The sequence below is a fragment of the Toxorhynchites rutilus genome, chromosome 3, assembly GCF_029784135.1.
Source record: "Toxorhynchites rutilus septentrionalis strain SRP chromosome 3, ASM2978413v1, whole genome shotgun sequence".
Lineage (NCBI taxonomy): Eukaryota > Metazoa > Arthropoda > Insecta > Diptera > Culicidae > Toxorhynchites > Toxorhynchites rutilus.
The window spans coordinates 145,687,531-145,715,190 of NC_073746.1; the positions used below are offsets into that span (position 1 = coordinate 145,687,531).

Here is a 27,660-nt window from a genome sequence, read left to right on the forward strand (position 1 = left end):
CTCAGTAGGACGCTCAATAGAAACGGTCATGGCTATAAAATAAGGTATGGCGACGGCGCCCACGAAGAAGTGACCCATACCTTCTACATGGATGATCTCAAGGTCTACGCTGATTCACGTCAGCGTCTAGGTGTAGCTATCCGGGTTGTCGAAGACATAAGCAGGGACATCTGCACGGAGTTCGGCCTTGACAAGTGCCGCTGTGTCCATCTGCTGAAAGGGCAGCTTACCGAATCCGGAGGTTACGAGGTCTATGACGGCGAGTTCATAAGAGACATGGTTCGTGGCGAATCCTATAAATATCTTGGATTCCGACAGCTCACCGGGATTCGCCACTCCGACATCAAGACGGAGCTGCGAGACAAGTTCTTGAGTCGAGTGAACTGTGTCCTGAGGACTTTCCTCAACGCGGGGAACAAGGTACGCGCGATCAACACATTCGCGGTTCCCCTGCTGACCTTCAGTTTTGGTGTAGTCAAATGGAGCAAAACTGACCTAGAGGACCTTGAGAGGAGGATGAGGAAAGCATTTAAAGAGGCCGGAATGCACCATCCTCAATCGGCACTGGAGAGAGTTTCACTGCCACGCAAAGAAGGGGGACTTGGAATAGTCGACATATCTGCACTGTGTGTTGCCCAGGTACGACAACTGCGCGAGTACTTCGCAGAACGCGCCAACCAAAACGCGCTATACCGGTCTGTCTGCGCCGCCGACAGAGGATACAGCGCTCTGCACTTGGCGCAAGCGGAGTACCAACTCAACTGCAATCTGCAGACAGTGGAGGAGAAGATTGCAGCTTGGAAGCAGAAGGCAGTGCATGGTGCCCACCCCCATCAACTGGACCGGCCACACGTCGACAAGGCCGCATCTAATCTGTGGCTAACGCGTGGTGAACTCTCTTCAGTAGTAGAAGCCGACATGATAGCCATCCAGGACAGGATAATGCCGACGAGAAACTGCAGGCGGTACGTCTGGCATCAAGACGTTGATGACATTTGCCGGATGTGCCATCAACCAGGTGAAAACATAGAGCACATTATGGGAGGCTGTCCCGTTTTGGCCAACGCAGCCTACACCGAGCGCCACAACAACGTGGCCCGTATTGTTCATCGACAACTGGCGCTCCAATGTGCTCTACTGGGAGACAACGTACCAAACTACCGGTACCTGCCTGCACCTGTCCTGGAAAATGACCGTTTCAAGCTGTACTGGGATCGCACTGTTCTGACCGACCTCTCGATCCACCACAACCGCCCAGATATAATGGTTTACGACAAGAGCGACCGCAAAGTCACCATCATCGATGTCGCTATTCCACTGAACCAGAATCTGGAGGAGACCCACGGTCGCAAAATCTGCAAGTACCGACCATTGGCCGTGGAGCTCAAGGAACTGTGGGGGCTAAGGGAGGTCCCAAGAATTGTTCCAGTCGTTCTCTCTGGAACTGGAATTGTCCCGAAGACACTTCTGGAAGCGCTAAAGGTGTTGAACATGGAGAAGGAATTGGCCGGCATCCAAAAGTCGGTCATCCTTAGCACCTGCGCGATTGTCCGACAATTTCTCGGTCAGGACTGAAACAGCACGAGCATGCAGATACGTGCATTCCGCAGAGCCTAGTCCCCCTTTGGCATTCAGAAGCCCGGGGGCAGGTGAAAATTCTGGCTAGGTTCGCCTAGTTAAGAAGTGAGATAAGTCTGCCAAAAAAAAAACAAATCATCAACAGAAAAAATAACACGAAGTTATATTTCGTTCGTTTAGAGTTTTTGTTTCTTTCAGGAGTTATCATCGTTATTAGCGCAATTTAACGAGTGAGAACAATAATGACCTGCCTTTATCACGAAATGTAGGTATTTGAAATGTTTTTCTGTAGTTATTTTCAAATGCTTATCGTGCAATGTAATTTGTCCAATATACAAACGTGGAAGTCAAAACGTCCGATGTAGCATTTTTCGTTACGAGACACCAGCTTCAAGCTAAAATCACGGAACAACAGTTACGATTAGTTTTTCAGAGTTATTATTAACTAGTAGAGCTGAAAGTAGTGATAAAGATCGATTTCTTTTAAAACAATTCGCGGAACAATGTTCCGGTCTTCAATTTCGTTTTTCTCGAGTTGTCGTAAATGTTACTTAGGACCTTTTCAAAAGTTACGCGAGATTTGTATTACCACGAATTAAAAAAGGACAAAAGGACAAAGTACTTCAATTGGTAATTAACAATTTTATACAGTGGAATCAGTAATCAGTAATGGGTAATCTCTGCAATCACTATCAGATTAGAAGGCACGAAGGCAGTTTTAGAATGTTAAAATTTGAATGACAATTTCTACATCATGTTATTTAATTACAGTGCAATTCTAATTCTAATTGGACATAAAAACAAATACAACATGTGAAAAACAAGTTGAAACAGGAAAATCAGTGAAAATCTAACAAATAATAATTGAAAAGTGTACAAAATACATAATCTAGGTTGAAAACACTCCCAAAAATGTATTGTGTTGTGTAAACATACCCAAAGAATGTTTACAAAAATGTCCATTTATACGTGTCGCAGAGGCCAATCCCTGTATATTGATGTTCGGGGCCCAAATTATGGCCCCACATTGAAAGTCGCCACAAGGTGTCGACACTGTATCACTGTCATCGCGAATGTCCAATTACAGTTCAAAATCGCCTCATATACGACACTGAGTGGTGCCTCGGCATGTCGAATTAGATGTAACTTACTGTACTTTGTTAGCGTATCATCGTTGGAAAGATTCAGCTTGTGATGTGCCCAATCGTGATGATGAAGGTACAGTGGTATCGAGGATCGAAACCAAACCAAACAATAAGTAGGCTCGAAAGCTAAAAATTTTGAAATTTTTATGATTTTTTTAAATTTTCAACGAGAATTAGCATACCTCGGATGACAATTGTAATTTTCCAGAGGGTATCCCGAAGATGAAGAATGCTCGCAAAAACATATACAAGAGAAACAAAAAAATTTGTCTCATTTTATGAACAATTCTTCTCACGCGATTCAGCTCAAGTGCTCACGAGATTCAGTATCCGTCACATTCCCTCACTTTGTGCTGTAATCTCAGCGGTGACAGTCGTGGATTTTTAAGAAGCTGGTGTTTTGAGTGTTGCAGATAAGCTGAGAAAATTAAAGAAATATTTGGTTTCGTAATTGAAACTACTCGATGGATACTGATATTTGAAATATTCAATCATACAAAACATAAAGTACAATCTAGTCCAGTTGCCACTCCTAAAAACAGTCCAATAAAATGAATAATGTTAAGTTAGTTCTGTTCTAAGCATTGCCAGATTGAGTTTGTATTGAGAGCATTGGATGGTGGTTTGCCTTCATAATTGAAGGTAAACGATTTTTTCATCTCCACTGTTGTGATAAGCTAGGTCATATGTTGTCTAGTGACTGGTAAGCTAGCCGGCGCAAATTGGCTGTGCGGATTGTGTTTCGTGTTTGTGCGAATTGTTATTCTTCAGACATACATTGCGACGCGAATGGAATACACAAATTGCTGCGAGTAGCATGAGAGTTCATGGATTTTGGAATCTGTATGGTGGTTGGAGGTGAAATGTGAAAAATAATTTTCTGTCGATGGTGTAGAAGCTGTTTACTATATTAGTAAAAGTAATACTTAGTGAAATTAAGGGGGGAAATCAGAAGAGATTTTGAGTTTGGTTTCAATTCTATTACAAAAAAAAAAACAGGTAAGCAATTCTATCATTTTAATTGCTTATTGCGTTTGATTTTTTTGATTTTGGTTTTCTATAAGCACAAATTCAAATATTCGCAATCATATTTTTTATAGATTTGTAATATCCTTAGTATACGGAATTTGGATGTTCAAAATGCGTTTTAGAAATAGGGTATAATTCTACGATTTTTACGATATTTGCACAGATACTACACCAAAAATTCAATACATCGTTTCGATGGTTTAATGATTTACCTCCCGCGAAAAGGTGGATTGTGCAAATATCTATCCAGTCTGTGAAGTAGTGAATTGAAGAGACCAAATTGACCAGAAGTGTTGTTGCGCTGCATTGGAGAATATATACAGAACGGTACATAATTGGCTCATTTTGCTATTCGTTTCGCTAAAATCAAGTTGATTTGAATTTGGCAACAAGAGTGGATCAGCAACATATGATGGGAATTTTCCTTGTGCTTTTTGTACACCAAGCTAAAGGATGCAAGTATTATCTATTTCGAAATAGATTTGCAATGAATTCGGAGCTGTTCGCTGCTAGTAGGTACAGGTTTATTAAATTCTATAAAATAGAACTTGTCATGGAAAATGTTAAAGTTTCAGATACCAGAGTTGTTGATCATATCTCACATATTTGAATTTTTTTACTTTTCTTAAAATGTAGCAAACTTTTTTGAAGAAGTACTTCTTCTATCTCATAGGTTTACAAATAAAAAAACATGCCACGATTTTGTAAAATAATTTCTATTTTAATAGATCTATTTGCATATTTGTAAAATCTCCGCAACTCGTTCCACCCGAAAACCTCAGTATAAATTTAGATATAGTGCTGTAGACTGGTCCTATGACAAAACATAACATTCAGGGTGTCCTGGCAAAACCTTGAAAATCAGGGAATTCGAACAATGTCAGGGAAAATCACGGAATATCAGGGATATCTGAAAAAAATGCCGTGGCCGAGTGGTTAGCGTCTCACATTATCAGGCCGGATGTTCGGGTTCGATTCCCGTTCTGGTCGGGGGATTTTTCGTCAGAGAAATTTCCTTCGACTTGCACTGTGGTCACGCGGCGTATTCTAGAGCTTGCCCCTCGGAATACATTCAAGGCGTGTTATTTGGCTTAAGAAATCTCAACTAAGTATTAATAAATGACGCTAGTTAATGCATACGTGGAGACGGCAAAAGTTCCACAGGGAACGTTAACGCCATTCAAGAAGAATTAGAAAACTATTGATACTAAAAATTGTATTTCACTAGTTTGACTCTCTGTAGGTTTTCCAGTATACATTGTATGCTTTTGCTTGTAGGTGAATCTAGTCCTTCAGAAGGGTTAACAGTGCAGAATTAGACGACTTCCACATTCGCGCTGTTTTTGCTGGCATTTAGCAGATATGTTTGCATAAGCAGAAAGAGAGGAACAATAAAATCCTAAAGTTATCTGACATTCTTCCCCTACTGTCAACTGAAGAGAAAGTAAGGAGTTTTGTTGTTTTGACGTAGAACTACGTCTTTCATCAAGGGTGCCAAATCAGGTAACAGGTCACGTTTTTATGAAATAATGTTAACGGTAATAACTATTTTTGCCGTGTACGGATTCTGGCGATTTACATACCAAACGAATCGACCTTAATATTTGTTTGATATGCTAAACATTACAATCCTATAGTCGGTATATGGTTTAAATTGATGAAAATTGAAAGCATTCCCATACATTTGTTCTGTCTATTTGTGTGCTTTCCCGAACAGAGCTGTCAATAACGAGCAACTTATCGACGAGCAACGAAGGGGAAATCGTAAGATGTAAAGTCTCCGTGAACAAAGGAAAAGAAGAAGAACGAAGGGGAATATTTGACTAGAGTATAAACAGTGCATCTTGCTGAGACAAACTTCATCAACTTAAAAATGTAGAACCCTAGGTTGATCACTTGATATGTAGTACTTTATTATAATGTAAACCAAATTAAGAAATAAAAATAATTTAAGTGAAAAAAAAAGACAAACTTCATTCTTCGTGAGTACACCGACTGCACAACACCGTTGCTGGGCAAGCTGGACGGCGAGGAATCGAATGGTTTTCTCAAGGCAATGGGGGTGGAGGAGTAATATGAGGAAAGAGTAGCGTTTTCCAAGGGCCTTTTTGAAGGCTAGAGGGGAATGAACTGAAGAAGTTTAAAGTTTCTTTAATTCAACAAGGAAAGGAAGAAAAGGCAAAGGAAAGGCGTTCTAGATACGAAACAATGAACATAGCTTGTTCTTCCTTGTTTTGCGCCATCACATGTTCGTTCCGGACTGAGCTGTGGACGCGATCAAATTACTCACTCGCTGATGTCTCTGGTATTGCAATCATTGCATCAAACTGACGCCATTGCATTAATTTTTTAAGCTACACAATTGTGTGAGGAATCATCAAGCTAGACTATCGTCAGCTCACCAAGAAAATAAATGTTCTGGAATTTTGTCAGTGATTTGTTTTCGCATGACGGTAGGAAAATTCATTCCACTAAGGATGACAGCTAAGCTAATCTAGACTGGCAACAGGGGATAGTAACTTCAAGCAAAAAAGTGGGACCGATTCGAAATTGCTTTTATGTAAACAGTGAACTTTTTTTACACTCTAAAAATTGAACCGGCTTGCACTGACAACTGAATGATATTGTCAATTTGTGCGAGATGCCTCAAAACAGCTGGGAATAAATATTGTTTATATACAGTAAGTTATATTTAATGCGACGTTTAGATTATTGGACAGACTTGTAATGTGACACGTTTAATTGGAAATTTATGTAAACATCGAGTTCGGGCCCAAATTATGGCGCCGTATTAAGTTGCTTATAGACGTAGGCACTGTACCACTCACATCGCCAATGTTCAATTACAGGCCAAAATCGCCTCCAAAGCGACACTGAGTGGTGCATCGGCATGTCGTATGAAATTTTTTTTTATCCCTTTTGTTTATTTTAGGCTCTTTGGCATTTTAGCTGTAACAGAGCCGAATTTTTTAATCGTGTACATGTCACATGTTTATCATATCTATAATTAGCACATTACGCAGTTGCCTTTTTCCGGCGTTAGTTGCATATGATACACATTTACACAGAAGCCATTTAGGCGTAAGAGTTTTCTATCTGTTATCGCTTCCAGTAAGACCGGACAGCGGAGACAGTTAATTGATCATTGTTGAGTTATTTATAAAACAGCAGCCCGATGTTTCTTGCAGAGCAGAGCAGTTATATGGATGAATCGATCTTATTTCGACCGTGAATCGATCTCCATCGCTGATGAATGTTGCATGGACGTAGTTATTCTGTAACAACACAAAGATGGTCAATGAGGGCCCTGAGTTTTGAACTCACGATCGATCGCTTACTAAGCGAACGTGCAACCAATGTGGCTACGGAGACCCCCGTCGTATTAAATTTAAATTACTGTATTATATTGTTATTTAAGTTCGCATCATAAGCAACGGACACACATTTAGAGCCCCCGCATACTACAGCAGCCCCCCGTGCAAAAACCGACCCAACTGAATCGGCATAATGTGCGCAAATGCATACCTCTCCATACTGATTAAGAAGCCGACCAAACTATCGGCCCACGAATCAGTCTGCAGTCTGCGGGGTTCCACTTGCAACAGTATTCACGATGATTGGATGGATGAATATACGACTCATAATAATTATTATAGATTTTTGTAAATAATTGTTTGGAATATTACTTAATAAAATAATAAAACTAAATAATATTAAGTCCGAATATTTCCGGTTTCAAGAAAAGCGAAAGTTAGAGTTGCTTTTTTTATTTTTAACTTTTAAGAACGAAAGATTATCTGTTTGCCGATCTTTTGCGTTCTGATAAACATAGTGACAAAAATAAATTAGTTCAACTGCGTCATTCAATTGCACTTAACTCAAAACTGTAAATATGAGATTATGAACTTGACAAACCAAGGTGCCTAAGTATGCCAACCCAGCAAAAATTCTAATTCGTATAACTATCGTATATAGAGCATCGAATATCTGATATTTTGGGTGGTATATGATGCGCCCAAATAGCATATACAGTAAGTTACCTCTAATCCTCGACTTACCGAGGAACTACTTAGTGTCGCATTAAAGGTGATTGGCCTGTAATTGGACATTCCCGATGACAGTGGTGCAATGTCGACATGTGGTGGCGACTTTCAATCTGGGGCCATACTTTGGGTACGAAAGTCGATGTTTACAAAATATCCAATTAGAGATGAAAATGTCCAATTATTTGTGTCCAATTAACTAAATGTCGAATTAGAGATAACTTACTGTACATGCAAGGTTATTAGGCAATACCTAATAACATAATAAGTATGTTGTCATACGAATATACGATTCATCACTGCCATGAAAAAATGGCGGAAAATATTAAAGTAAAATGTTCGGCCCGGGGAATCACCATTTTCGTACATATATAGAACTTTTATAAACATCTATGTTTGTACAAATAGGAATTAATCAATTGACTTTTAGGGATATAAATGTTTGATATGAGTGGTGGCGACGGTTATAAAATTGCTCCGATGGGATTTGAAATCCGGTTATTTGGATTATCAAGCCGCAGCTATCTCGTACGGCTATCTGAAATATGATTTTGGGACAATTTAAGCTCTTACATATTAGGCTGTCAAAAAAGTCCTGCGGTATTTCCGCGAGGTGTCGTTGTAAGCGCGTAGTTCTAGTTGTATTCATTGTATCGAGTCATACTATAGCTTGTTGGAAAGGTATTTTTGCGCGCTATAATATAGTCCTTGACAGTGTTTTGTTTGGTTAAGTCGTTCGTGAGTTATAGTGTCGCAAATATGGAGCAAAATAGAGAGAAAATCCAACATATTTTACAGTACTACTATGACAAAGGCAAAAATGCATCTCAAGCTGCCAATAAAATTTGTGTAGTTTATGAACCCGATACAGTTTCCATTTCCACCGCAAAACGATGGTTTCAACGTTTTCGTTCTGGTATATAGGTCGTCGAAGATGCGCCACGCTCCGGAAGGCCTGTCGTCGAAAATTGCGACAAAATCGCTGAATTAGCCGAGAAAGACCGGCATAGTAGCAGCCGTAGCATCGGCCAAGAGCTGGGGATAAGTCATCAAACCGTTATTAACCATTTGAAGAAGCTTGGATTCACAAAGAAGCTCGATGTATGGGTGCCACACACGTTGACGCAAAAAAACATCTTTGACCGTATCGACGCATGTGAATCGCTGCTGAATCGCAACAAAATCGACCCGCTTCTGAAGCGGATGGTGACTGGCGATGAAAAGTGGGTCACTTACGACAACGTGAAGCGCAAACGGTCGTGGTCGAAGCCCGCTGAAGCGGCTCAGACGGTGACCAAGCCCTCATTAACGGCCAGGAAGGTTCTGCTGTGTGTTTGGTGGGATTGTCAAGGAATAATCTATTATGAGCTGCTTCCCTATGGCCAAACGCTCAATTCGGACCTGTACTGCCAACAACTGGACCGCTTGAAGGTAGCACTCATGAAGAAGAGGCCATCTTTGATAAACAGAGGCCGCATTGTCTTCCATCAGGACAACGCCAGGCCACACACTTCTTTGGTGACGCGCCAGAAGCTCCGGGAGCTCGGATGGGAGATTCTTTTGCATCCGCCGTATAGTCCGGACCTTGCACCAAGTGACTACCACCTGTTTTTGTCCATGGCGAACGAGCTAGGTAGTCAGAAGTTAGCCACAAAAGAGGCCTGTGAAAATTGGCTATCCGAGTTTTTTGCCAATAAGCAAGCGAGCTTCTATAACAGGGGTATTATGAAGTTGGCATCTCGTTGGGATCAAGTCATCGAACAAAACGGCGCATATTTGACTTAAAACAGATGATTGTAACTAATTTTATGAACAAATGAAAATTCAAAAAAAAAAATACCGCAGGACTTTTTTGACAGCCTAATATGATACGAAAGAGTTGCAATCGGATACGTCATTCCTGATTGTTTATTGTGCTTGAGTGGAAATATCGCAAAATTTATACAGAAATGGTTAAATAAAGAAAACAAAGTTTCTCTAAGTTTCTATGTTTCGCGCAACGAAAACAAGCAACACACAAAAAAACAAACATCGATGTTTAGAAGCGACCTATAATCATTTGCACTCTTCTCTTTTTTCGCCTTCTTTGCCTTGACTCGGATGGTTATGTTAATTGCAATGCCAGATGCACTTCACATTCGCTAGCGTTCACAGCTCGAGGGGAAACATTAAACACAAAACGAGCAGAATAAGCGACCTTTGTTGTTTCGGGCACAGAAAGATTCTGAGAATTTTACTCAGAGGAGATGCAATACTTGTACGCTAGCGACATCTTACTTACTATGCAAGGGTGGAGTTTACTTCGCAAATTTTCTCTTTTCGCTATCCCCCTTCGTTGTTTCTATTCTAGCGGCTGCATAAGACGCTCGTTATTGGCAGCTCAGTTCGGGAAAGCACACAAATGGACAGAACAAATGTATGGGAAAACGGGAATGCTTCCAATTTTCATCAATTTAAACCATATACAGACTATGGGATTGTAATGTATAGCATATCAAACAAAAAAATCTTAGAAAATTTCCAATTTGATTGGTAAGCAAATCGTTCAAATCCGTTCGTAGAAAAAATAGTTATCAACGTTAAATTTATTTTATAAAAATCCTTTATGTAAGACGTAGTCCTACGTCAAAAATCTAAAATTGGAGGTGATATACATACATCCAAGACACATTACTCGTATGATGTGTATAACTGGCATATGTATATGAAATTGGAGGCCATATACATATATGATATGTATGATGTAATATAAACGATAATTATACGATTTAAGTTTTTCTATATGTATATCGCCTCCACGTTTGCATGTATGGGCTGGCAGGTGCATCATATACATGCAATTTATATTAGTCATACTTGTATGTTTGTGAATTTATTCCTCAAAATAAAATCATTACACTAAACCTTCGTTTCAAACAACTTATACAGTAACCAAATCACGCAATAAACATCAATAATTGTTGGGAATCTCTTATCAATATTTGTTTAAATTTAAAAAGGTGCTTAACTCCAGTTTTGTTGACACCTTTTATGCATTCAATTAAATCGTACGATAAATCATATATAAACATAAACATTCCCACCTTTCATCCTCCATTAAACACCTCGTCAGTATTCATACACTCTCCTACGAAAAAAATATATTCGTCGACGTAAACAAGCTGTGAAAAAGGAGACACTTTTCGACGAGTGATTTGTATGAAGTTTCACTGCTGGCAATATTAACAGAAAGAGGGCTTCTGTTGAGAAGAGCGCAAAACGGAGATAAGTGTGTGTATATTTAGTTCTTTCAAGCCATCGATATATGGATATTTGTGTGCGTACGCGTGTGCTTCATAACCCGTACGTAAAATAGTGCATCTTCGCTACGCTGAAACCCCATTTGTAATCTTCTATATATATAAAAATGGATTTCTGTCTGTCTGATTCTTATGGACTCGGAAGCTACTGAACCGGTCAACATAAAAATTGGTATGTAGGGGTTTTTGGGGCCGGTGAAGGTTTTCGTGATAGTTTGAGACCCCTCCCCCCTCTCTAAGGGGGGGCTGCAATACAAATGAAACAAAAATTTCTGCATTACTCCAGAATTAATCAAGCAAATGAAACCAAATTAGGCATGCGAAGATTACAGAGTGCAATAAATATTTCTATGGTGGTTAGACTTTCCACCCCCCTCTCTAAGGGGGGGCTGCCATACAAATGAAATTCAAATTTCTGCATACTCGAGCATTAACAGCTATCCATCAATGAAACCAAATTTGGCATGTGGAGGTTTTAGGGTGCAATAAATGTTTTTACGGTGGTGAGACACTCCACCCGCTCTCTAAGGGTGGGCTGTCATACAAATGAAATACAAATTTCTTCGTAACTCGAAAACTGATCAAGCGGATGGAGCTAAATTTGGCATGTGAAGGTTTTACGGGGCACGAAACGTTTCTATGGTGAATACACTCAACCCCCCTCTCTAAGAGGGGCTGCCATACAAACGAAACACAAACTTCTGCATAACTCGAGAACTAATCAAGCACAATTTGGGATGTGAGGGTTTTTGGGTATGAGAAATGTTTCTATGATGGTATGACACCCCTCCAAACATGACAATTGAAAATTTTCGGAAAACTCTGAAGGAAAAAGGGAAAATTCGGAAAATTAAATTCCCATATGTTCTACAATTACATAGTGACAAGTGCTGTTAGTCCATTTGATGTTTGCGCTAGCGAAATTGATCTTTGTTCGAAACTGGAAATAGATTTTAACGTGATGAAACGCACTCCTATATCTTCTTTTATCTATACCAAGAAAAGGATCGCCGGATGTGTTGATAAGAGCAGAACTCGAGGAAGGAATTGTCCGATTTAGGGCTGTCTTTGGTCTACCATATTTTCTGTATAAAACATTTATTCCATGTAACGGAGAAACATGTTATTTGCAAGTGGTTGAAAAATCTTGAACGAGAATTGTGTCTGAAAATAATCTGATTTTATAATGACGAGTTTTGTTAGAAATACTAGGAATTTTATAGTAAAAGGTAAATTCAACGAGGTCGAATAGAAAATCAACAAAGAACATTTCTGCGATTGGACCCATGAACTTGCTCATAGTAAGAAAACGTGAATGTTTGAAGGTAATAACAAAAAACAAATTTTGGGCGGGACGAAGTTTGCCAGGTCAGCTAGTAACATATAATCGAGCGAAAAAGCGAAAAAATAAAAAAAAATCGGGTCAAATTTTTTGTAATGAGGAACAAAACTACAAATTTTGATGGAAATCTGAGAACCGCTATATCGGTTTGGCATGGAATGGCTGATATAGAAAACAAGGTTCTGTTCGTACGTATAACTCATAACACAAGCGAACGGATGTACAGATTTGAGCTGTTATTGTATCATGTTTGCTATTGTGTGATTGCTTTGAACAAAAGGTGTTGAATTCATTTAAATTTGAAGTGTTTCATTCATTCACTAATTGGAACTTGAGAGGCATCGTCTGTTAATGCATATAAGTAGATCTATTTGAGCTACTATCGAATGCTCTGAACAATCCTATCGCCTAATTGTTCTCCATGTCGTATTTGTTACATTAGTTTTCCAGCATGTGTCAATTACGCCTAGCATGAGGATGGTTGTTGGCACGGTTCGAATGAATTTATAGACTTTCGACTGTCCAGAAACAAGATAAAACGTTGTCTTGCCAGCCACTATTCTTAAACTTGAACTAAAATTAGCGAAGGTTGATTTCTGCATTTTGAAATCGAGATTGGCTATACTCTGAATGATTCTTTTTGTACGTCAGCAGCTTGTTGATATTGTGTTACATTACGATAATCACACGGTCTCGTGTTTGAAAAGGCTGAGTGATGGTAGAGCGTTATTATTATTTATAACGCGCTTGAATGGCTCAATCATGTGTTTCGATTCCCGCTGGAATTATCAGCATATATATCTACACCCCCTATCGATATGTTAGCACAGATAAGATTACTGAATACTGAATTGATTGTTTCGAAACTTAACTACACCGTTTTCTAGTGCACGAGCGATAACATAATTTACCGATCAATGTTTTTCAATTAATCTCTCATGAACATACTTATCATGAACCTTACTATGAAAAAAGAGAATTAATCTGGTTTAATTTTTTACAGCAACTGATCTAGTCAAAAAAAAAAAGAAACAACCATAATGGGAAACTTATCCTCATCGTCAAGCACAAAATTAGCAGAAAAATGTCCGATGCTCGAAAAAAGCGAGCTTCCCCTCATAGCGAACTCGTTTCGACTTGTCAGCAAAAACTCCGACAAATGCAAGGAGGAGGATCTCATGGTATAAACGAATACACTGGTTCTTGGACAAACAATGACTTTTAAATTTCATCTATCATTACAGAAATTCTGGGGCTCACAAATGGATCCGCGGTTGGCCCAGTACATAACCAATTTCCTCTTTGGTCCCTTGGGTTCACGGACAGGTTTCGTAGAGCTGCCCCGGTTTGCTGAACTTTACGTGTACACGGTACGGGGAACGAAGGACGAGAGAATTTCCGTGTTGCTGAGCAGCTTGGGTCAGACACCTGAATCAGAATTAACTGAAATAGCATACCCACTAATCAAGGAGGTATGTTGAACGATATTTGATGTGCCTGCACCATGCTTTGTTGTCATTCGTTTTATTTTTCTTACCACAGTACGTTGAAGCGGTAGTCAGCAGCTATATGCGTGCTATACGGCTTGAGGGTGGGCCTGAATTCAAATCGTGGGAATCACGTGGATTCAGAATCGTGAAAGAGTGCATACAAAAGCTAGCGGAGAGTTTAGTGTACGACGTTGTACAACAAAGCACACAGAAGGTCACCCGAGCAGACGCAGAACGATGGTATGTCTGAAGACACAAGCTTATTCAACATCATTGGATATACCACGGGTATTAAATGGGATTTATCTCTGTGTACTTTTGTTGTAGGCTCAGCAAAAACCCCATTTTCCTCAAAATGCTAGAGCATGTGTTTTCCCACTTGTACAACTATCGAAACGTGAAAAACAGTTCGGAAGAGAAAAGGAAGGAAGACACGGACGATAGCAAATCCAGAAAAAAGGAAAGTGTTCCGCAGCAAGAAATTGTGTTGCACACTATGCTGCCGTTTTGTGAAGGCTTACAGTATATGCCAGATTATCCTGCCTTCACGGATCTCTCACAAATGCTGTTCATCAATGCGAATGTCCCGGCAGCTCTGCAAAACAAATGGCGCTTTCTATTCTCCTCGCAAATTCACGGTGAAAGCTTTTCTACCTTATTAGGTGAAATGCGATTAGTAGTAGAGCTTAGCATCGGTTGTTGCTTATTACGGGTTTTTTTTAATTTTAAGGTCGCATCGTTGATCAAGGACCGACCGTGTTCATAGTGGAGGATTCCAACGGCTATATTTTTGGTGGTTTTGCTACAGAGTCCTGGGCACTCAGTCCAAACTACGTTGGGAACGATACTTCATTCTTATTCACGTTGCGGCCAAAGATGCGCAGTTTCCCTGCGTCCGGCTATAACGATCATTACCAGTATCTCAACTTACACCAGCAGACAATGCCAAATGGAATGGTAAGACTTTCAATGGAATCTGATGGGTTATAATGAATGCGACACATTTTTTAGCTTCATAATAGTGGAATTCCTTCTTGGGACATATTTCAATTATAGAAGAAAAATATTATATTTTGTTTTAATGTCGGCACACTTTTTCTGTAAGCCCAAGAAACATTTTCCATTTGCAGTAAATACAAAAAAAAACGGAACGCAGAGTTCAAACCTAAGTTTGAAAATGTATTGATATTACTGACGGGATTACTTCTTGCTGAATAATTAAAAGTAATAGTTTGAAGGTTTGTTCATGGCATCATGGTCCGCTGAACAATGGAAGAACACAAGGAATACTCTTACGCCTAAATGGCTACTACTGTGTAACTTACCACATGTAATGGAACAGAAGAAATACTCTTACGTCTCGTCGCTAACTGATCGGTGTTAAGTCAGAGGGGACCAAGTCGCAAAATAAAAAAAATAGAGGAGGTCGTGTCCAAGATACGACCGCATTGTTGACGTAGAACTACGTTGTTATTTTCTACAAGTTGCTTGTTTACAACTTCGGATATTATTCAATAATGTTGTGAAATTTTAGAAATAACTGTTCAGTAGAATGGTTTGATCGGCCTGGAATGTTTTTTTTATTGTAGAATGAGTTGACGATAAAAGATTGATAGTTCATTATTGCCCTCGCAGAACAATACACTAGCTGATTGTATGTCGCAATTTGCTTCATGTCAGTGCATTGAAAATTTACCTCAAACACAGTTCCGGTGGCCTTTGACATAGACATAGACTCGGCTAAAGTCGAATATATACTCCAACACCAACACTATTATTCCACATCTCATAACTACACCAATATATCTTAAGCACCGAATGGAAACGACAACAATGACAACACTTGCAAGTCTCAAATATCATGCTACATATTATTTAGTATCGTCTCAGTGAAATCGCACCTCTAGACTTCGTTCGTACTACGTAAACCAAGCGTTAAACAAGCGTTCGCCATAGCATGCATTCAGAGTCATGCATTGGTGGCTTGAAGCTACTAGAAATATAAACTCTTCTCATCATTTTGCGCTATTCTCAAATGAAACGCTTCTGTTAATATTACTGGCATCGAAAAAAGTTGTATTACTTCGTCTTATGCTCAAGACAAGCAAAATAGCTGTCTGTTCTGGGTATGAGACTTGATTTTTGTGCAATTATTATACGTCACAGTATTGTCAGAGAGTAGCTAGGATGTCTGGGAACAATACCAGGGTGTAGACTACCTTGAAAATCCTTGAGAGTCAGGGAATATCAGGGAATTCAAACAATGTCAGGGGAAGCCAAGGAATATCAGGGAATTTCGTCACCAATCTGGAAAAATGAAATTCCGTCAATTAGAATTTTTAATATTGCATTAAGGTGAAGGTGGAAGCTAGCCATTGTAGTAGTATAGGTAAACCCTCGTTTAAAAATGGGGTAATAGTGTTTGTGAGAGAAGAGCAAAGCACACGTAAATAGATCAATTCACTTATCAGACTGTGTGGCGCTTCAAAGACTCGTGTTTGAATACATTTGAAAAAAAAAACAAATAACAATTCAATACTAAAGTAAAATGTATGAACGATATGTTCCGATGAACAATTGCAAATATAAATATATATAGAAGGTGCATTTGCATATGATTCTGATTATACGCGAACGTAACATGAGCAAATTTATAACACATGCGAATTGGGGCACTTTTGGTATTAACAAGTTCTTCCGCATAGTAACTCGATGTTGATAATTCCTTAATATTTTCCTTCTTTGATCGTATTGTTTTCACATATTCACGTTGGAAAGCCTTAACCCTTCTCTTCGTTGGCCGAGACATTTTGATTGAATTTAATACTTTTCCGTTTACTGTTTTTGAAAGCATAGGCAGCCGTGGCAGTGTTCCGAGCTCTGCAATACAATTTTCTTACCCAATGTTAAAGTTGCTAAAACTTACATTATAGACCCATTAAACGTAAAAATAATAATTGTATTGATATCAACACAATTTTATTCTATTGATTTTCATGACATGGGACGCTATGACTCCGGAATAACATTTTATTGAGTGGTTTTTATAGTTGTTTCGATGATGTTGTTTGGCATCAGTGTTGAAAAAATAACGATGCTTCCACCAATACAAACAAAACCATTGCAGAAGATTGAAAAACGAAAATTTAACTTTCAGAGCACTTGCTCGAGTTTTCCGACGTTCTTCACTATACGGTGCGAAAGCAGATGAAAATTTTATATCTTGTGAGTAATCGATTAGAGTTTGGTTGATATTACTTGATGGGAAGTGTGCGAAAACGATCATTTTCTTCACACTGTTTCGCAAAATTATTGATTTTCGGGCGAGAGGTGAGGGAGGGAGATGAAAGGAATGAGCGCCATTGTGGCAGCCATTTGTGGCTAGCTTCCACCTTCACCTTAACGCGTGGCTAGCTTCCACCTTCACTTTGAACGCCCCGTCACCCAGATCTGGGTGACGGGTGTATTTCCTGGGAGGCCCCGTCACCCAGACGGGGTGACACTTTTCTCGTTCAAATTGAATAGGATATTTGGAATTTGATAGAATGGGCACTTAAATGTAAATATGGGTTATGTAGAATAATAAAAAAAATCAAAAACATAATAATGTATATACTTTCAAACGGTTTTATTTAGTCATTTTATGTCACCTAATGTAAATATGTTTGTATGTTTATCTGTAGGGTTGTCCCACATAAACAGAAATTTAACCTCCTTCCTGTTAACCGATTGATCTGAAATTTAAAGCACGCCTTTATCTCTGCTGTTGTTGCAGAGGCACAATCGCTGGCGACCCTATCTGCAACAAAACGCACATCATCTAATCACACTATGGAGATCCAACGACATATCTTGGTAGACAACGTCAAAGCATATGAACAATAGAAGGCATTCTGCCAATGCATAGGATTAAAGAGCGTGCTTTATATAAAACTCGTGGAACTAATTTTTGATCTTTAATATATTAAATTCACTGCATTCTACAGTTGAAAGGTCAAAACACTTTATATTCTACGTGAATAGAAGTGATTGACAATACAGCGAAACAGCGCTACGTCTAGGGATATTGCTGTCGGTGTCCATTGCGTAAATCATACAGGCACACTGTAATGTAGGTATCATCGCCAAACATATTGTGTAAAAATAATTAGGAATATTTATAGCTTGAAGCTGATTGAAATTCAATCATCGCTATCGAAAGAACCGTGTGTTTCCATTGATTTACACGAACAAAATTCTTCAAGATTACAATGGACACAAGCAGAACTACCCCTAAGGCCGGCGAATCAAACTGTTCTGGTTGTAAACGGCCAAACAGTTATGACGATATGGTAGCTTGCGACGAATGCGGAAGATGGTGGCACTACAGCTGTGCTGGAGTAACGTCGTCTGTCACAGATCGCCGCTGGAATTGCATAAAGTGCCTACCAGCTCCTGCGAAATCTACATCGACTAGTTCGTCTGTTCGTCGCGCCCGTTTGCAGCTGGAACTGCAACATTTAACTGAGCAGAAAGAGTAAAAACGAAAACAAAATGACCTCGACCTAGAGAAGCAGTTTTCCCAGGATAAATTCCGGCTTGAATCAGCTGCTTTGGATGAAGAAGAAATGGATAACCGCAGTGTTAGAAACCATGTAATCGAGACTCAGGAACGGATTCAGCACACCAGTGAGTGGGTAGAAAAAACAATCGACCCTCAGGTAGTTGTGTCTCTTTCGCCAACTATAAATCCACAAGGACAACCAGAACAGGCCGTGCCGACCGAACATGTTAATATTTGTCAAGAAGTTGTTGCGGCTACCGGCGGGTTTGACAACGCCAATAAAACTTGTCTGAATCAGATTGTCGTCCAAACTGAAGAACAACTCCATGTCAGTAGCGATATTAAGCAACTACCGAATACCAGTACATTAGAGCATTTACAAGAGCTCGAACAGCAGCTTCAACGTTGCTGAATGCAACTTACTAAGTCGAAGTCAGATCTTCAGTCTCACCGAAGCCCGAGTCAACAACCCATACCTACAGTAACATTAGACTCTCAGCAGCAAGCTGGTCCCTCAAGTCGTCCAACCGCAGCGCCTCTACCACCGCATCGGTCCAGTACAATCTCTCAAGCTGTTCGAAACGAGTTTAGAGAGCGAATAACAAATACGACTCAGAATGTACATTCTAATCGCGGACATAATCCGCTTTCCACTGGAGTACCAACCTACACTCCTATCGCTCAGAGTCTGCCAATAGGGTGCAGCTCACAATCACAGCTCGTCCCTGAAAATATGCGTCTATCGGAACAGCCTTCCCAGATCAGCCACCGTTCGTTTCAAATCACTCAGGAACAACTAACAGCGAGGCAAATAACGCCCCGCGATCTGCCAGATTTCTCAGGTGATCCAGAGGAATGGCCTCTGTTTTATAGCAGTTATAAGAATTCGACGGCCACCTGTGGATACACAGATACAGAGAATATGACACGACTACAAAGATGCTTAAAAGGAAACGCTTTGAAGTCCGTGAGGTACTACCTACTTGCACCGGAGAACGTTCTGGAGGTAATGAGAACTCTGCAGACCCTATATGGGCGCCCTGAAATTATAATTAACAAGCTGATAAAAAATGTACGGGAGTGTCCTACTCCCAAGGCTGAAAAGCTTGAAACCTTGATGGATTTTGGACTAACCGTTAGAAATCTAACCCAACACTTAATCGCAACAGGACAGCGAACGCATCTGTCGAATCCTGTGCTGCTTCATGAGGTCGTCGAAAAACTTCCTTCAAGTTTTAAGATGCAGTGGGCAGAAAAACTAATCGCTTGTCCAACCGCTGATCTGAGGACTTTCAGTGATTTTATGTCACATGTAGTAGAAATAAAAATAGAGAAAAGGGGTATTTCAATGCCCACATGGAGGACAAGATTGAATATGAAAAAAGGGTAGTAACAGAAGTTAAAAGACACTGTCTCGTCTGTGCGAGAGATCACCGAGTTCAGGACTGTCTTAAGTTCAAAGACAGTGACATCGAGAGTCGTTGGAAATTTGTGCACACACTAAAGCTATGTCGAACTTGCCTGAACCCTCACGGACGTCGTCCTTGTCGGAACACCAATCGGCGTGGAATCGACGGATGCCAATTTCGACACCATCCAATGTTACATTCATCACGTCCATCCACTAACACTCTCGCCAGCAATGCGAACCTGACATATCACCATTGTGGGCAATCAGTGCTTTATCGGATTATACCGGTAATAGCGTACGGTATGTCCTGTTCCGTCAAGACCTTTGCCTTTCTAGATGAAGGCTCATCGACGACCCTAGTAGAGTCTGTTCTTGCTCAACAACTTGGATTACATGATCCACAGATTCCTCTTTGCTTGCAGTGGACCGCCAACATGTCCCGAATGGAGAATACGTCGCAGGTGATTTCCGTGGCTGTATCGGAGATCGGGAAAAATACTCGCCACACTCTGGAGAACGCGCGGACGGTAGATCATCTCAATCTTCCTCAGCAGACGTTAAGGGTGGAACTACTCCAAAAACAATTTCAACATTTAATTGGCCTACCAGTACGTAGCTACGAAAATGCTGTTTCACAGATACTGATCGGGCTCCATGATCTGTCTGTGGCTGTCCCATTGAAGATCAAAGAAGGGAGAAAGGGACCAATCGCATCCAAGACACGTTTAGGATGGTGCATCTACGGCCATCTAGATGGCGACCGAGACATTGAACGCCTAAATTACCACACGTGTGACTGTTCAGCCATCGTGAAGTTGGATACTGTAGTTCGAGAATATTTAAACCAGGAAGACACAGGTGTGACACCGTTCAAACCGCTGGAATCCGCAGAAAACCGACGGGCCATGGATTTGCTCCAACAAACGACATACAAAGTTGACGGTAGATTCTGTACGGGCCTGCTCTGGAAGCATGACCATTTCGAGCTTCCAGACAGCTACGGGATGGCACTTCGGCGACTCACATGCTTGGAGCGACGCATGAAGCGGGATCCAGTGGTAGGAGAAAGCGTTCATCGCCAACTCCGTAATTATCAAGAAAAGCAGTACGCTCATCGCGCAACGAAAGAGGAACTGGAATCAGCAGACCCTCGTCGTATTTGGTACCTTCCCTTAGGGGCCGTCACTAATCCCAGAAAACCGGGAAAGGTCCGCCTCATTTGGGACGCTGCTGCTGTGGTCGATGGTATATCGTTGAATTCTTTCCTGCTTCCTGGGCCGGACATGCTGACTCCTTTACACTCGGTTTTATTTCGATTCCGACAATTTCCATTCGCCGTCTCAAGTGACATTGCAGAGATGTTTCATCAGATTAAAGTGATAGAACCTGACCGTCATTCCCAGCGATTCTTGTGGCGCGATAATCCAGAGGACCCACCGCAGATTTTTCTAATGGACGTGTTAACCTTTGGGGCCACCAGCTCTCCGACATCCGCGCAGTACGCGAAAAATAGGAATGCTGAGGAGTTTGCAGTACGATACCCTAGAGCGGCGGAAAGTATTTTAAGGAGTCATTACGTCGATAATTTACTCGATAGTTTCGTTACTGTGGATGAAGCAAAATCCGTCTCCAGTGAAGTGCGCTGGATTCACTCCAAGGGAGGATTTCACATTCGTGATTGGGTCTCCAACAGCCAGGAAGTCATCAGTTTCTTAGGCGAGGAACCGAAAGAAGAAACAAGAGACCTCATTCAAACAAAGAGTACCAATGCCGAACGCGTACTGGGCATGCTATGGCATTATAGAATTGATACACTTACCTTTTCTGTTTCGATTAGTGACGAAATACATACTATTTCAGACACGACTGCACGACCAACTAAGAGGCAAGTCTGGAAATGTATTATGTCCCTTTTTGACCCCCTGGGTTTGCTGGCCAACTCCCTCATCCACGGCAAGATCCTCATTCAGGAAATCTGGAGAACCGGGATAAAATGGGACGATCGCATCGATGAACACCTTTTCGACCTATGGAAAAGGTGGACGAGCTTACTTGATAGAGTGGACGGCGTCCATATCCCAAGATGCTATTTTCAAGGGGCAAATTCATCCCTTTACGATTCAATTGAAGCACACGTGTTGTGCGATGCGAGCGAAGAAGCTTATTCAGCAGTAATATACTTCCGCGTAATCAGACCAGATGGAGTTCCACAGTGTACATTAGTAGCAGCCAAGGCAAAGGTGGCGCCGTTGAAATATATTTCTATCCCTCGCTTGGAGTTAATGGCTGCTGTATTAGGTGTTCGTCTATTGTCGTTCGTTATTGAGGGTCACACAATACCGATCACGAGAAGGTTTCTTTGGTCTGATTCGAACACGGTGCTAGCGTGGATTCATTCGAAGCATCGAAAGTATAGGTAATTCGTTGCCTGCCGTGTCGGTGAAATATTGACTTCAACAAATGAATGTGAATTGCACTGGGTACCGAGTGCGATGAACGTGGCGGATGAGGCCACCAAATGGACAAAGAGTCCGCAATTTGATTCATCTAGCAGATGGTTCCAAGGACCAGATTTCCTTCAACGATCTAGGGATCGTTGGCCCGTTTCGAAGCATCCTATACCAACCACCGATGAGGAAATCCGTCCATGCCATCTCCATAATGTGACAAGCGAATACATTCCTTTGATGGTATATGAAAGATTTTCCCGATGGAGCCGCATGGTGAGAGCCATGGCCTACGTTACGAAGTATATATCCTTGAAAAAACGAGGAAATGGGAGCAAAGTTTTAATGCAGGAAGAAATTCGGGCAGCAGAGACGGCGATATGGCGGCAAGTCCAGGATGAAGCTTATCCGAATGAGCTGGCCATTCTTGGGAAGAACAAACATCTACCTCAAAATGAGTTACTAGCGATACCTAAATCCAGTACTATTTATAAGTTGACTCCAGTTCTTGACGACGAAGGAATTCTGCGCATCGATGGTCGCATTGGATTAGCAAAACAGATCACGACTGAAGCAAAATATCCTGTGATTCTACCAAAGACACATCGGGTGACCTTTCTGATCATCGACGATTACCATCGAAAATATCTTCATGCCAATTCCGAAACTATTGTCAACGAAGTAAGGCAACAATATTATATACCTCAGCTGCGCGTACTCACAAGAAAAGTGGCACGACTTTGTCAGTGGTGTAAAGTATACAAAGCACATACAACTACACCGAAGATGGCGCCACTTCCCGTTGCACGGCTCTCACCATTTATCCGACCATTTAGTTATACCGGTTTGGACTATTTCGGCCCAATACAAGTGAGAATTCTACGATCAACGGTTAAGCGATACATAGCTTTGTTCACGTGTCTCACTATCAGGGCGGTGCACGTGGAAGTGGCATATGACCTTTCCACGGAGTCATGCATTGAAGCAATTCGTCGTTTCATATGTCGGCGAGGGGCGCCGCTTTAAATCCATTCCGATAACGGTGGAAACTTCTGCGGAGCGAATAACGTGCTGAAAAGACAAATCGAACGCATGGAAACGGAAGCAGCATCAACCTTTACGAATGCACACACAAAGTGGGTATTCATCCCGCCGTCAGCCCCCAGTATGGGGGGTAGCTGGGAGCGTATGGTGCGTTCAATGAAGGTGGCGATGGCTGGGTTTTCGCAAAACAGGAAGCTATGCGATGAAGGCCTCCAAACACTTGTGGTTGAAGCTGAATCCCTCGTGAATAGCAGGCCGCTAACATACCTGCTGTTAGATTCTGAAGAGCAGGAAGCGTTAACGCCGAATCATTTTCTGCTCGGCAGTAGTAGCGGCATCAAACAACCATCCGTCCTCATGTCGGATACTGTAAAAACGGCTCGCAACTCCTGGGATCTCATTCAGCAGAATTTAAATATCTTCTGGTCTCGTTGGGTACGAGAGTATCTACCGACACTTACTAGACGAGCCAAGTGGTTCGGAGATACCAAAGCAGTTGAACCTGGTAATTTGGTCGTCATCATAGATGAGAACAGAAGGAACGGCTGGGTTAGGGGACGAATCTTGCAGGTGATCGCCGGACAAGATGGGCGCATACGACAAGCCGTGGTACAAACGACTGGAGGAGTATTTCGTCGACCAGTGTCGAAGTTGGCGGTACTGGACGTAAGAGGTAATAGTAAAGATTAGTCAGGTACTGATCTTTACGGGAGGGGGGATGTTGCTGCAGAGGCACAATCGCTGGCGACCCTATCTGCAACAAAACGCACATCATCTAATCACACTATGGAGATCCAACGACATATCTTGGCAGACAACGTCAAAGCATATGAACAATAGAAGGCATTCTGCCAATTCATAGGATTAAAGAGCGTGCTTTATATAAAACTCGCGGAACTAATTTTTGATTTTTAATATATTAAATTCACTGCATTCTACAGTTGAAAGGTCAAAACACTTTATATTCTACGTGAATAGAAGTGATTGACAATACAGCGCTACGTCTAGGGATATTGCGCAATTATTATTCTCATTCTCATTCTCAGAAAAAAAAAATTGGGTTGTATCTAGGACACGACCGCAGTTTTCAACGTAGAACTACGGAATTATATTATTCAATCCACATCATTTAGGATATTATTTTAGAATGCATCGAAATTTTTGTAATAACTTTTTAACTATTTAATTTTTCATTACTTCAGTAGACTCGGAAGAGTCGAATCTCTACTTTCGACTCCTCGAAAGCTATCAGCACTTCTCGTTTATTTAGTACAACTCGCATCAGACTTTCTCTTTCCCACTCAGATATCGATCACAACTATGAACTCTTTTGCTCCTATATTCCGCTTGAGATGTGATCGAACCCCATAACATGCAACAGTAAGGTTACCCTGCTGGAATTTGAAAGCATACTTTCATGAACTATACGTTTATCTAAATAAATGCAGTCTATATCTATATTCCAAAATTGTGAATACTCTTCCATATCTGCACTAGCACAAAAAAAAATCTATGATATAACCGCAAGGTTCACGTGGAACTACCTTAGCTGAGCAATCATTCGTTTGTATTGATTAAATTCTTGATTGAATGAAACAGTTTCCAAATTCAATTGAGTTCAATATATTTGCTCTGTGAGTGAAAAAAATGAACAAATGCCGTGTAAAGTCAATTTATTTATTGTGATTGATTGTTCTTCGTTACAAGTAAATTTAATGACGGACCTTTTACGTTTGGTATGATGACTAGAACAAAATATATGTACGGAAGAATTATCAAACGTTTGATGAACCAGCCTAAGGCTGAAAATCTTTCCAATAAAGACAAAAAAAAAATTATCAAACGATTATTTTATTTTACATTTCCCTCTGAAGTTTACATCCCAAAAGTGTACATACTTCTCGAATCTCGAATTTGCTTGAAACTGGGAAGTTCATTCGCTTCTAGTGGCTGCACGATTTTCCCAGGTTCCTAAGTTTAGAAGATCATGTTAGGACAGACATATTCCACTCTGCACAAAGGCAAGCGAGGACAAAAGTACTCGCAGTTTGCATTTATTTGCAGAGCCGATTTCCCCAGAAACCTCGGTTTTGAAGTCTGTGTTAGGGAAACACATTTCAATCGGAACAAAAATACCCCCGATTTGTATGAATTCGCAATGCCGATTTCCCCACGCTTCATGGATTTGAAGTCTGTGTTAGGGAAACACATTCCAGTCGGAACAAAAATACCCCCGACTTGCATGAATTTGAAATACCGATTTCTCCAGGCACCTTGGTTTAGAAATCTCTATTAGGGAACACATTTCGGTGGGAACACAAGCTCCCCCTACTTTCGTGTGTTCTTTTTCTTCTTTTTGGCTTTAAGAGGGTTTAAACTTTTCAGTTCACTCGCCTCTAGGCTCTTTCGTGTGCTTGCAATGCCGATTTCGCTGCTTGGTTTTAAAGTCTGTGTTAGGGAACATTTTTCGATGAGAACAAAAGTCCCCCTACTTTCATGTATTTGCAATGCCGATTTCCCCAAGGCTGCTTGGTTTTGATGGCTGTGTTAGGGAAACCGTAAATCGGGCCAATCAAAACGATGCAGTTAGGGCGTTTAGATAACGCCTAATATTTTACAGTTATTCAATTGTTTATCTAATGAAAAACAACATTTTGTTAGTTGCGATAGATGCGTAGAAATATTCCCTATCAAGTGATGCAAACATCTCTCCTATCCAGTACGAAATGTTCGAGCTATAAGCATTCGAAATCTTTCATTTTTCCTGCATGTTCTGTGTTTAGGTTTTCATTTTACCCTCCATATATTCCGGTTAGACGTAGTCCCACGTCAAAAAATCTCGTATGCTGCTGTTCTTTATCGTAGCACATCTCGATACAGAGGGCTTCCTCTTCATTTATCGAGCTGTGTGTGTATGTGTGTGAAATCACCATTAGGAATGAATGATATTCGCTCGTTGTGTATGCTAGCTCACTCGCATCTGTGTTTTCATTCTATTCTATGTTTGGTTTCCGCCTCTAGACCTGAGAAGGGCTCTTATGGAAAAAAACTCTATTCCATACTTCTCCTTCATCCGACTAGAAAACAATACTCTCCTGCTCGATGCTCTGCGGCAACCGTGTTGCTTCGATTACCGCTAAACGAGAAGTGGTGTGGCTTCAAACGGACAGAAACGAATGTATCAGTTGTTATTGACAGCTCTGTTCGGGAATGCACACAAATCGGCAGAACAAATGTATTGGAAAAATGAGAATTCTTCCAGTTTTCATTAATTTAAACTGTTTAGGCATTAGTGGATTGTACTGTATAGTATATCAAACAAATCTTAGAGAATTTCCGATTCCATTGGTGTGCAAAGTATCAGAATTAATTTGCTGTGAAAATAGTTATTAACGTTAACTTTATTTCACAAAAACGTGACCTGTTTTCTAATTTGGCACCCTTCCTGAAAGACGTAGTTCTACGTCAAAACTTGCAATTTGCTTCTTCTTTTAGACTTTTAAGAACGATGAAAACGAATTACGTGAAACATCGGAGTTGCCAAAAGTATTGTCATGACCGCAGGGGACTAAGTCGTTCTGACAGGTCGTATGGAAACACGTCCTTACAGTTCAAGTTATCAATACATACTATACTTTATTCGTGATCCCAGGATATATATGAGATGAGAGTTATCTCTCCTCTCATCTCCCCATTTAAATTAATTATTTAATAATTCGTACAATTTTATGTTTTTTTTCTTACTCCAATATAAATTTGTCTAAGTTCAACCTAATTTAGACTCGCCATAAAATTAAATTCAGCAAAATTAATCTCGTTACTATGAATAAAAATACATGCAAATCAGTTTCAATAAAATTCATTCATTAGATCTTATGCTTCTTCTTCTTGAATAGCTGTCCTTCATTAAGATTTCTATGCTTCGGTTTTTTAATTCTAGTAGATCTGCGTAATGCCAGACCCGTTATTAGCTTAGGTTTTTTGAATAAAAAACCCTTCCGCCCTTTCTTCATATTTACTTCTTTTTGGATGTTATGCTCTTCCTCTGGAACCTGTACTGTAGCTGAATTGGAGTCTACGGAATTTTTCAAGACAAATGGTAGTTGTGGAACTCGTTTCAATTGGTTTATATGAGCTTTGCGAATGTCTCCGTTTATGTCTACTAGATATGTGGTGGTTGAATTTTTTTTCATTATGATTCCTTCTAGGCTATATGTTCTATTATTGCATTTATAAGTGTAAATAACTTTACTATTAATTGCAAATTGTTTTCCGAAGCTTTCATCACT

The 27,660-nt window shown here is 40.5% G+C and overlaps 1 protein-coding gene across 3 annotated transcripts in view; it reads left to right on the top strand.

Annotated features, from left to right (window-relative positions):
- The first annotated feature begins 3,064 nt into the window (after positions 1 to 3,064).
- Positions 3,065 to 27,660, top strand: part of LOC129776588 (MTOR-associated protein MEAK7) — a 41,664-nt gene continuing 17,068 nt past the window's right edge. Inside the window, exons 1-6 of one of the 3 annotated variants that reach the window (XM_055782315.1) lie at positions 3,065 to 3,722; positions 13,440 to 13,617; positions 13,681 to 13,908; positions 13,979 to 14,166; positions 14,254 to 14,588; positions 14,657 to 14,883. In XM_055782315.1, coding sequence (XP_055638290.1) covers positions 13,477 to 13,617; positions 13,681 to 13,908; positions 13,979 to 14,166; positions 14,254 to 14,588; positions 14,657 to 14,883 — 1,119 coding nt within the window. In that variant the 5' untranslated portion in view covers positions 3,065 to 3,722; positions 13,440 to 13,476. Of the gene's footprint in view, positions 3,723 to 5,235; positions 5,256 to 13,439; positions 13,618 to 13,680; positions 13,909 to 13,978; positions 14,167 to 14,253; positions 14,589 to 14,656; positions 14,884 to 27,660 lie in introns of those variants that run through there. The other 2 variants (XM_055782316.1, XM_055782317.1) reach the window with 2 other exon arrangements.